The 12230-nt window shown below is 46.6% G+C and overlaps 1 protein-coding gene across 1 annotated transcript in view; it reads right to left on the reverse strand.

The window, feature by feature from the left end:
• LOC122941910 (zinc finger protein 3 homolog) overlaps positions 1–12230 on the reverse strand; it is a 41020-nt gene that overhangs the window by 15504 nt on the left and 13286 nt on the right. The window contains exon 2 of the mRNA XM_044299408.1: positions 8507–8561. Coding sequence (XP_044155343.1) covers positions 8507–8561 — 55 coding nt within the window. The remainder of the gene's footprint in view (positions 1–8506; positions 8562–12230) is intronic.

Below are 12230 nucleotides of genomic sequence, written 5' to 3' on the forward strand. Positions count from 1 at the left end.
TGAGGACCGTATTTTTTGTTTGTCTTCCTCTTCTGAAAGTCTGGATTTTTCTTTAGCTTACCGGTTCGCATTCGGATTCAGATCTCCTTTTCCTTGGTCTTGGGCGTCTTCTGGTAAGTATTTTAAATAGTTTAGTTTCCCTCGCTTTTCATCTTCATTTTCGGCTGCTCCTTCGCGTCCGCAGCTTCGTTTTTCCTCTCATTTACATTCTTCCGCAGGTCAAGGATGTCGCACGTATCTGAGATGGAAGACAATATTTCCCTTCCTGGAACATCGGCTTCTGGTCACTCCGTCAGCGCTTCCTTACAGAGCTGGACCGTGCCTAGACTGATCACCGAGCTCAACCGCAGAGGGATTAGTCATCCCGCGTCAGCCCGCAAGGCGGAATTATACCGCTTGCTGATGACGGCCCCGAGTTCAGTGGAAACTCAGTCTAGCTCTCCTTCCATCCAGCAAGTCTTGTCTCAGATCCAGTCCTCTATCAGCGGGCTTGCCAGTTCTCTGTGCGACATTCAGGCCAGGGTTGCAGCCCTAGAGTCCAGACCCTCGGCAATCCCACTCTCCCCGGTGGTGGCTCCCTCCCCACCTCCAGATGTGGCAGGTAGGCCAGCTTCTGGTCCTCTGATTGCCCCGTCTCACTTCATCCCCGAGCATATCAAGAAGGACATCTTGGCTGGGAAGGATGTGAATTTAGCCTCCATCCTTATCGCCTCCCAGGACATCTCGGAGAATCTGATCATTAATTGCGGGGAGGTTTCGGTGGTCTTGAAGGCCAAAGACGCCAGACTTAACCGCAAACTGTCCATTCCCGAGTTTGTCCTGGCCTTTAGCCTGTATCCGGACATTGTTTGTTCTGCCAATCCGTCCAGGAGGGAGGAGCTTGATACCTACCTGTATCGGGTGTCGGACCTGGGCCACAAGTACGGTGGCTCAGCGTTTTACGATTACCACAGGTCCTTTTCTGCTAAGGCGGCAGCAGCCCTGTCGCAGTTTCAGTTCATGACTAATTGGGCTGATCTTGACATGGAGCTGTTCTGCCGTCATTTCGCCGGTCTCAGAGCTCCCTCCTGCACCTCTTGCCAGTCCATATTCCATTCTGCTGACTGGTGTCCCGATCAGGCTCATCCTTCCCAGCCGGGAGCTGCTCCTAGTACTTCCGGGGCCACCAAGCCCTCGGCTACCATGGACAAACTAGGCAGACCAATCGTCTATTTAGGTAGCAGCCAAGTCTGCAACAATTTCAATGCGGGGGGTTGTGCCTTTAACTCCTGTCGAGCTCTTCACATCTGCTCGGCATGTTTTCGGGCCCATCCGCGTTCGGCCTGTACCAGGAAATCGTCTAAGAGCTCCTGACTAGCCGACATTGATGTAGACATTCTGGCTGTTCTGCTGCAGGATCACCCAGACCGTCTCTTCGTAGCCTTCCTCTTGGCCGGGTTCAAGGAGGGCTTCCATACAGGGCTCATCACCCTGCCTCACGGGTCATGGGAGGGTCCCAATTTGCGTTCGGCGTTCGGTGACCCGGAGGCCGTGGATGCCCTCCTTCAATCCGAAGTGGAAAAGGGTTTCATCATCGGTCCCTTTCTCCACATTCCGTTTCAGTCCTGGCGGATCAACCCTATCGGGCTGGTTGTGAAACAATCCTCCAATAAAAAACGCCTCATCTACGACCTGTCAGCGCCTCATATGTCATCCACCCCAAGCCTGAATTCCCTTATCCCCTCTGAGGAGTATTCCATGCAATACTCGTCAGTTGAGGAAGCCATTCAGCTCATTCTCCAGTCGGGGGTTGGGTCCTGGCTTGCCAAGGTAGACATAGCTGATGCCTTCAAGCTTCTCCCGGTCCACCCGCATCTTTGGAGGTACTATGGTATCAATTGGTCGGACAGGTTTTATTTTGCCAACCGCTTAACCTTTGGGTCCAAGAGCAGCCCCTGGCTGTTCGACCAGTTTGCCAGGGCTCTCCATTGGATCCTGGTGCATCACGGAGGTCTTCCCATGGTAATTCATTACCTGGACGATTTCTTGCTCATTGAGAATCCTCATCCGGTCCCTTCAATTCCCGCTACCCTCTTGGAGTTCTTCTCCCTCCTCCAGGTGCCCGTGGCCTCCTCCAAGACCGAGGGCCCTGCCACCAGGGTGACCTTTCTGGGCATCACATTAGATTCCGTCAAGATGGAGGCCAGTCTGCCACCTGAAAAGTTGACCAGGATCCGCTCTGCCATCTCCCGGGCGGTCAGCGCTCTGTCCCTGACCAAGGCGGAGCTTCAGTCCTTACTGGGTCTGCTGAATCACGCCACGAAGATCATGCCCCAGGGCCGGTCTTTTCTGGCCAGCCTGTTGCATCTTCTTTCCACAGTTCGTGACCAGGATTCTGTTGTCCACCTCGACCGCCACGCCATCTCGGATCTTGCCATGTGGAACACCTTCCTTTCAGAATGGAACGGCATTTCCCTCTTCGTCCCCTGCTGGGACTCTGCTTCCCCGATTATTTTCTCGGATGCAGCCGGTTCCATCGGCTTTGCCGCCATCTTCAGGTCCCACTGGCTGGCGACCAGGTGGCCCCCGGAAATCCAAGCAGACCAAGCTGCCATCGGGTCTTCTCCTTTCCTGGAATTATATCCCATCGTGGCTGCCGCCTTGGTCTGGGGCAGCTCCTGGTCCAACTTGCCAGTCTTGTTCGTCACGGACAACCAGTCCCTGGTCGATATTATCAATTCCGGCAGGTCCAGATCTCTCCGGGTAATGGCTCTACTGCGGAAATTAGTGTGGCTATCCCTCACCCACAACTTCCACGTCCGTTGTGCTCACATTCCAGGGGATTCCAATACTGCCGCTGACGCCCTCTCTCGTTTCTGTTTTTCCACTTTCTTTCAGGAAATGCCCGAAGCAGATCCTCCACTCAGCTCATTCATTAGCATCCCTGGTGGTCCAGGCAGAGAGACTGGTCAAGGGTTCTCTTTCCCACAACACAGCCAGGAATTATCAGGCCGGCTTCACAGCTTTCAGCAAGTTTGCTCGAGAATTCCCAAGGGGTCAGCTGGAGGAAACCTCATATGTCTTGGCGTTCATTGCATTTTGCCACACTCGCCTCTCCTTGTCGCACAACACCATCAAGCTATATTTAGCAGGGCTCCAGCATTATCGCATGATCGCCAAGCCAGATGGGGGTTCCATCCTTGCTTCACAAGCCGTCAAGGCAACACTCAGGGGTCTGCAGAAGAAGGGGAAGTGTCCGCGCACCCGTAGACTGCCGGTGTCGGGGGAATTGTTCAGAGCCCTATCCTCGGCCTTAGACGGCAGTCCTTTTGGGCCCTCTCTCAGCACGGTTCTGAAGGCGGCTATTTACCTCGGGTTCTACGGCTTCCTCAGGCCTGGTGAATTCACGTCGGGTTCCGGGCGTCATAGCTTCCTCCAGAAACGCCACCTAGTCTGGTCCACAGACCATTTTGTCCTCCTTCTCCCGTCCTCCAAAACCAACCAGTCTGGTCCTCCCACGGAGATCAAGTTCTTCCCTTCAGGTAACCGTTGGTGCCCGGTCAAGGTTCTGTGGCAATTATCGTACTGCTTCACGGTCTCCCCACAAGACTCCCCTCTTCTGCCTTGCGTGGGTAAGCCACTCACCACATCAAAATTCATGTCCCTCGTCCGGTCCCTGATGCAGGGGTTGGGTCACGACCCCAGTACCATTTCAGGTCATTCCTTCCGCATTGGGGCTGCGTCGGCAGCTTCCAAGCATCAGGTCCCCGCACATGTCATCCGCTGCATGGGGCGTTGGCGTTCGTCCTGTTTCGCCCGCTATATACCAAATCCCCAGGCAGAAATCTCTCAGGCCTTCCGTACACTGGCTTTGTGATATTCAATAAAACTATGTTACCCATTCAGAGTCTTTGGCCCCTTTTCTTGGCGTACCCGCGACCGTGGCTCCCGGCACACCCCAGCCTCTAGGTTCAGGGTTAAGGGTTTCCCCTTTCCCACTTCCACCATCCTAGCCCTGACCACAAATATATATATTTTTGACTCCCCCCTCAATTCCACATATTTCTTGCGCGCTGTTCCTTAATCTGTACTGTTCCTAAAAGGCTAATAGCACTAGTAGTCATGTTACCCTCTTCTTTCAATGCAGGTGGATGCACAAAGAAAAAATTAAAGTTTAGTTTGAGACTATTTCAGTCAACCCACCCCAGGATGGGCAATGTGCAACACATGCAAAATCAATGTGAGCATGGGATCTGCAACTGCAAAAACAAAGAGTACATCAAATCTTTGGACCCATCTAAGAATTAATCATGTTGAATTATTTAATGATGCAGAAAAAGAAAGGGAATCATCTCAAACACCAACTTTACTCTAGCCAAAAATAAAAGACCTATTTCAGAAACGCACAAAGTGGCAAAAGTCCAATGAAAGATCCCAACTTCTGGACAGAGCAATCACAGAGATGATGGTTACGGATAACCAGCCATTTACAATGGTGTCTAACTCTGGCTTTAGGCGCTTAATGTCCATAGTTGAGCCAAGGTACACACTGAAAAATGAAAAGTTTTACAGAACAGAAATGCTGCCAAAGATTCATCACAAGGTGGTTCAGAAAGTGAAAACAATGTCACAACCAGAGGACGCTGGCAATTCACTCTCATTCACTACTGACTGCTGGTCTGGATCAACAGAATCACTAATGAGTCTTACGTGTCACTTCATTGATAATGGATGGACAAAAAGGCAGTTGGTGTTGAACACAAAGGCGATGCAAGGATCCCACACTGGCGAGTACATTAGAGAAATGTTTCTAGGCATGCTTGATGACTGGGGGATAACCAAAGATCGAGTGCTGCTTGTGCTTTGAGACAGTGGAGCAAACATGGTGAAAGGAATGAAGCTTGCTGAAGTGTCAGATCTCAGCTGCATGGCACACACCCTGCAACTTGTAGTAAATGATGGTCTGTCAAGCCAGAGAGCTGTGATCGACATAATTGCCATGCTAAAGAAGTGCACAAGTCATTTCCACCATTCATTCATTGCCAAGCACCGAATGAGGTGCATTCAGTCAGACCTTGGCCTGCCCCAAAACAGCCTGATTCAGGCTGTTCCAACACGGTGGAACTCCACACTCCATATGCTACAAAGAATGCTGGAACAAAAGCAAGCTCTTAGCATCTACGCTGGTGAACATGGAGGATATTCTTGCCCTAATGCTGATCAGTGGGAGATTGTAGCAAATCTGATTCAGACCCTCCTCCCAATAGAGGAAGTGACCAAAGAGGTTAGCCATAACGACTCAAGTGTGTCATCCGTCATTCCATGTGTGAGAGTGCTGAAGATGCTTCAAGAGAATGAAGGGCTCACTACATGAGGCATTAAAACGCTTAGGGAGGTCATGAAGGAAAGCCTCAACAAACATTTTTTGAAGTATGAAGAGAATATAAACGTAGTGTTGGCATGTCTTTTAGATCCTCGATTCAAACATCATGCTTTCTCTTCTGATAATGTATTGAGCAAGGCAAAAGAATGGCTGACAGAAGATATGCGAAAGGAGTTGCAGGTTCCAGAAAGGTCACATCTGGAAGAGCCTGATGTTACTAGTCTGGAAGAGCCTACTACTAGTACTACTAGTCTGGAAGAGCAGGATGAAGATGCAACAGAAACCTATAAATACCCAAAAAGGAAACACATGGAAAAAAGGCTTAAACATGGCCAAATTGATGCCATGTTCAGCCTTCTATTGGGGCCTCATGTAGAGAATTCTCTAACTATACCAAAAGTCTGCCTTGATGATGAGCTTCATCTTTATTTGAAAGAACCAGTGATCAATAGAAAGGACAATTCACTTGAGTGGTGGAAAGAAAATGAGGCACGCTTTAAAACCCTTGCTTCTTATGCCAGAAGATACCTTTGCTCTCCACCCTCCTCTGTACCTAGTGAGCGTGTATTTAGTGAAGTGTCAGCAATCTACGAAAGAAACAGAAGCCGTTTAACAGGAGAACATGCAGAAATGTTGTGCTTCTGCACTACAATGTACTCCTTCTCAACTGGAAGTATTAAAGAAATTCTAAATATTCTCTCATTGTGTACCAAGGCGGGTTCTCGGCACATAAATGTGAAAGGATAAATTCCAGCACTGGATAAATCTACCGTTGCACTTGCATTGTATTTATTTTTAATTTTATATCACAGGTTTCATCTTGTGGACATCACCTCCCACCATAACAGGTTGACATGTTTCGAATGTCCAGGAGGTTACAACTTAGGGTACTTTCACACTTTTCTTTTTCTTTTCCGGCATAGAGTTCCATCACAGGGGCTCTATACCAGAAAAGAACTGATCAGTTTTATCCCCATGCATTCTGAATTGACAGCAATCCGTTCATGATGCATCAGGATGCCTTCAGTTCAGTCTTTTTGACTGATCAGGACAGAGATAAAACCGCAGCATGCTACGGTTTTATCTCTGGCCAAAAAAACTGGCGACGGAACTGCCTACCGGATTTCTCTGCCGCAAGTGTGAAAGTAGCCTAAGAATGCTACAGTTTGAAACATGTCAACCTGTGGTGGTGGGAGGTGAATCAGGTGATGTCCACATTTGAACATTGTTGTTCTTTCTTGTTAGTTGTTACCTTTTGACTGATATTTAAAAAAAAAGAAAAAGAAGTGGTACAATTTGTTGTATTTGACTCATATCACCAATGAAAAAGAAAGATTTACAAAAAAATCTAAATGTTAACAATAAACATGTTAATCTAACAGCAGATTTGTGTAGGATTTTTTTATTTAAAAATAAAATAAAAATGCACAGAATATCGGTATCAATTATCGGCTATAGGCCTGAAAGCTCCAGATTATCGGTATCGGTCCTAAAAAATCTATATCGGTCGATCCCTATTTCTTTCTATGGAGTTGTGTGTGGGTTTGATTTTTGCGGGACGACTTCTATTTTTAATTGGTATTATTTTGGAGCAAATGGCGTTTTTTGATCGCTTGTTATTACGTTTTTTTCCGTGGCAACTAAGAATAATTAGCAATTATGGTTTTTTTTTGTTTTTTTTTACGGTGTTCACCGTAGGGGATAATTTATGTAATATTTGTGAAATATGCGTCATTATGGACATGGAAATACCAAACATATGGAGGAGATTTTTATTTTTGCTATTTTTATTTACTGAAAAGCGTATTTTCAATGGAAATAAAAGCATAATTTTTTAATGGGATTTTTTTACTTTTTTAATTAATTTAATAGTCCCAAAAGGGGACTATAACAGACAGCTTTTTGATAGATTTTAAAATGCAATGCATTATCCCTATAGTGAATTGCATTTTAATGTCAGTGCTATTCTGACATTGACCAGCAGCGCGCCAGAGAGGAGCAGCCTCCTGGTAATTACTCTAGCCTAGTCTGGGGCCTACACGAGACCACAGCCAGCCTTCACACACATCGGCATTTACGGGGTGCCGATGGGAGACAGAGGGAGTCCCCTCCCTCTGTCAGCACTTTACATGCGGCAGGCCCACGGCATATAAAGTGTTAAACAGCCTGGATTGGCACTGCTTCCAGTCTAGGCTGTTAGAGCAGGGCCGGGGCTCTCTTGTGAGAGCAGAGATCCCACTCCCCTCTGAACGGGGGAACCGTGCAGCAATTAGACTGGGCAGCCGTAAAAAAAATGGCGGCTTAGCCTAAGGCCCTTTAGTGACCGCTGTAAAAAGGCATATGGGTGGACACTAAGGGGTTAATAACCCCATTGATAGCATGTCAAGGCGTGTAGGTGAATTTATTCATGCACATGTAAGAAATAAAGATTTTTAAGAATTTTTGGGAAAATGATGTAAGCCATATATTGTATTGGTATCCTGTTCTCAGCAACTTCCTGGTAATTAGTGCCTATACTTGTCCTCTCAAAGCCAGTGTGAGCGAGTACTGTCTGTCTGGACAACCGGCCATTAGCATCAAAGGTACTGTACTGTACTGTAAATTATCTAAAGAATGTCTGACAATTGTCCAGCAGGAGGTACATGGCTAGTGGGGCAGGAAATTGCTAGAAAACCATGAGGAACAACCAAAAAGATGTGTCCAAGCCATATTCTAGACAATGCTAGGACTGGCTGTTAGGAAGGAAGGAAGAAGCGAAGAGGCAGAAGAGAGAAGAGAAGAGAAAAGCGCTACAGAAGAGGAAACCTGGAGGGGCCAGAGCAAAGACCGGGACTGGAGAGACATGAGAAGACCTCTGTATAGTAACTACACTGTACTGTAGAGGGATAGCAATTTGTGGTTTAGTTACCAAATGGTCCTGGGAGTAACTTTATTAGTAGTAGTAATTATTAGTAATTGTTATTGTGTACAAGTCTCTCCGTATGTGAGATTTATGTTTCTTCCTTTATACTTTCATATATACTCATCAATAATAATAATAATTGTAATATCATTATTCCCACATTGCACAATATATCTATTTTTTGTATTTGTATAAGCAGAATCTGTGAGTCTTCTCTGCTTTACTTAGTGGTCACTACTCACCCGGGCGGTTATCTGTAGGAATGTCCTCTGTACTCTGCTCATTGCCCCTCACATCTGTCTCTGTAGGATTAATATTGTTCAGATCTTCACCCGGATTCACAAGCTGTGAAAGAAATATTGTAGAAGTCATCAGACGGTTGGAGAAGTCGTGTGGAAAGTTTTATATGACCTGAAAAGATCAGTAATTAGAATGAGGACCAAAAATGACCGTACAGCAGGACTTATCTGACCCAAATATCTTCAGGTCTCCTGTATAAATCCAATCTGATTGCTTCATTATTCCAACCAGTTTACAATGCAGGGAGAGCAGCCCTTATATTCCATCCCTAACATTACATTGTGTGTATATAACATTACATTGTTTGTGCACCTGTTGCCCTTGATGGCCGCCCCAAGGCTGTGAAGCCGGTAAGCCAAAGTTCTTTCGATCCGTGGCTTGTTTACCTCCTCGGAATGGGCATAATAATCTGCTCTGCTGCAGCCAATGACTGGATTCAGGGGTAAGATGTCCACAAGAGACACATCACCACTAAAGCCAGTCATTGGCTGCAGTAAAGCAGGTGACCATGCCTGAGCCGGCGAGGGAGCAAACAACATTTACTGGAAGATGGACACACAGGAGCTGGCACACATAACCGGAGCTAAGGGTAGCAGGTACGTATGAATCTTTCCATAGTAGAGGCTGCGGACACATGTAAGAAGTTACTTATTCCTGAACAAACCCTTTAATGCTGTCTTCCTGTTCTGTCTAGAAGTTTTGGTATGTAAAGGAATCCCAGCGGACCAGAGTTTCTTCAATCAATATTCTTTATATTTATTCCATAAGTAGGTACAATAAAGGACGCGTTTCGGCCCGTCCAGCCTTCATCAGCAAGCACAGGAGAAATGATACAAATCATGTTTTAATGTTTAAATGGTGATTTCTGTCCTGTTGTCTCCACATGTGTATTGGTGATTTCCCTTTGTCCTGAGAGATAATTGAATTGCTCCTCGGGTGTCTCCAGGGCAGAGAGGAGGAAACCATGATGCATTGTGGGGATGTATTGTGTCTGTGCATCCTGCTGCATATCTGTGCTGTGTCACAGTCTTCCTTCTGGTCCCCTAGGGGCGTGTCCACCAGATGGGGACCTGCATAAATACGGGCGGGTAGCCCTCAATAAAGGGTTCCTGTTTTATACCTTCATGACGTTTTGGCTCATGTTTGGGGAATGCGATAACTACACTCTTGGGGATTGCTATATCACAATACTCCCCTAAGTATAAGCTCTTGTAAGAGCGTGTTCATGGTTCCTGCCGTCTGGATGTAGGAGAGGTTCACCCACTGGAAGCTGAAGCCCGGTCTTGGGTCCAGCGTGGGTGGAGGACGGTGAGACCCCAACCAAGCTGCGGCGGTTCGTGGGGTCTGCAGTGCGTACGGTGTCAAGTGGAGTGCTTGGAGTCCTCGGAAAGCACTAGGAGCATCGATCGACGGAGATACCCGGTCGGGGTGCTAGGAGATCCGTTACAGATGCCCTGTATCTTAAAGGATTTCCCCGTATATGGATGATGGAAGGAATGGGTCGTCAGTATAGTTTGTCACATACTTTTTTTAAAGGGGCCAATATCCGCCCTTGCCAGGTGGTCACGATAATTCTTCAAGCGCCTATTACATATTAACGGTGGACTGTTAAACTCCAATATTTGGGGGTACGATCTACCTAACAATGACCAATGCTTACGAACAATGTAATAAATATTCTTATTAAAAGGATGGAACCTATGTACAAAAGCCACTCTAGGACCTCTCTCAGTTTTTTTTGTCTTTCACCAGCGTAAGGGCAGCCTCCGTTAAGATCTTCTCAGGATACCCTCGTTCTCTGAATCTGTCCATCATTTTGTTAACTCTCATGTCTTGGATATCCGGATCAGAAATGATCCGTGTTACCCGTTCTATTTGGGATGGAGTTTTTCAAAGAAAGAGGGTGGGCACTAGAATAATCTAATACACTATTTCTATCTGTTTCTTTTCTAAACAGATCTGTATGTAGATAGCCATCACTAACCTTAATTAGCATCGTATCAAGGAAGCTGACCTGCGTCTGACTATATGTGATAGTGAAATTCAAGCCAGGTATCAAATTATTGATATATTCGTGGAAGACCAGGAAGGCCTCAAGTGGCCCCGCCCACACGCAAACGATATCGTCAATAAACCTTTTCCACAATAAAAAGTTTTTTTGATAATTCTAATTTGCTCTTGTCCCGTGCAGTATATTAATCGAGTGTCGATCTTTCCGATCCTTCTTATAGAAGTTTTGGTATGACTGCAGGCATGAAGATACTGTACCTCGTATAAGGACAGGGGAGAACACAGGAGAGGTGAGAACTGATTATCTATCACCACTAGAACACCCTGCTTATCACTGTATATAGTATAAGGACAGGAGAGAACACAGGAGAGGTGAGGACTGATTATCTATCACCACTAGAACACCCTGCTTATCACTGCTTATAGTAAAAGGACAGGAGAGGTGAGAACCGATTACGATTATATTATATGATTATTATTACTATTATTAGTACCTTCCAAAACACACTGTACTTTTTTTTAACAAAACGCTACACGACTAGATTTATCGCATGCATCATTCAGGGAGCATGTGTTATTTCTCCCAAACACAAAGCAGCCACAAGGTTCCTGCAATTGTCTCTGACCTCCTTGCCCAGTTGGAGTTAGGTGAGGACACAGTTAGCGCGGTTGTTTGCTGCTTGATGCACTTTAGAAAGTATTTGGCTATGTGGCTACTATCACCCAGGGAGATCAGCTCTAAAACGGCATGGCAACACTTCACATGACAGGAAGGAGGGGGAGTGGGAGCGATGTTCTGCCTTGCTTCTGTTTGGGACAGGAGGATAGCCATGGAGGAGGCCGATAAGTAACTGGTGTCGGAACAAACGTGGAGGTGTCAATAGGACCTGGCCTTCTTGTTACAGTGCTAATGTAATGATCTAACGGGCTGTGAAAGGCATGAACTGTTCCAGTTCGTAACCGTTGCTCCAGGTGTCCATTGTGTGCACCGCCTACATTCACCGCCACTTGAGAGTACAAAGCAGGGATGTTTTTTTTTGTTTTGTTTTTAAATGCTAGCTATATAATTTCTAGTGAGGCTGAGCACATGCCATTAGCCCCCTAATAGCAACAGAATCCACAAAGTGATACCACAGACACTGCACCACCAGCAACTTGTGCAAGCAAAGTGGTTTTTTGGCCACACTTTCTTTTATTGATGGCTGATGGTGGGACAGAATAGGAGGAGACAGTCTGAGCAGGAGGAGCAGTAACTGATGAGGACTTGGACACAGTACTGCAAGTGGATGCCGGCTGGCTGCCACAAAGGAGACCGGGAGAAGGAGGAATCTCTTGTTGTGGTAGCTGGCAGACACCTCTGTCACTCCCATGGCTTATTGTAATCTGACAGATCTTGCACAGGGGATTGCTTTTGTTTTCCAAAACCGTGGAGAAGAACTGCCAGACAGGAGATATATGCACACTCCACACAGAGCTAGCTGCAGCCGGGCTTGTTTTAGGTCTGGCCCGTTTTCAGCCTGCGACCACAGTATCATCAGCATCACCAGTTACCAAGCTGACAATATTAGAAGCAGATCTGGCCCTGGCAGGTTTTGGGAGGTTCTAACTGTATGTTGCCTTCACTCTGTATTGCTGCCACTGCCACCATCCTCTTCC

This window comes from Bufo gargarizans, chromosome 6 (genome assembly GCF_014858855.1).
Source record: "Bufo gargarizans isolate SCDJY-AF-19 chromosome 6, ASM1485885v1, whole genome shotgun sequence".
Lineage (NCBI taxonomy): Eukaryota > Metazoa > Chordata > Amphibia > Anura > Bufonidae > Bufo > Bufo gargarizans.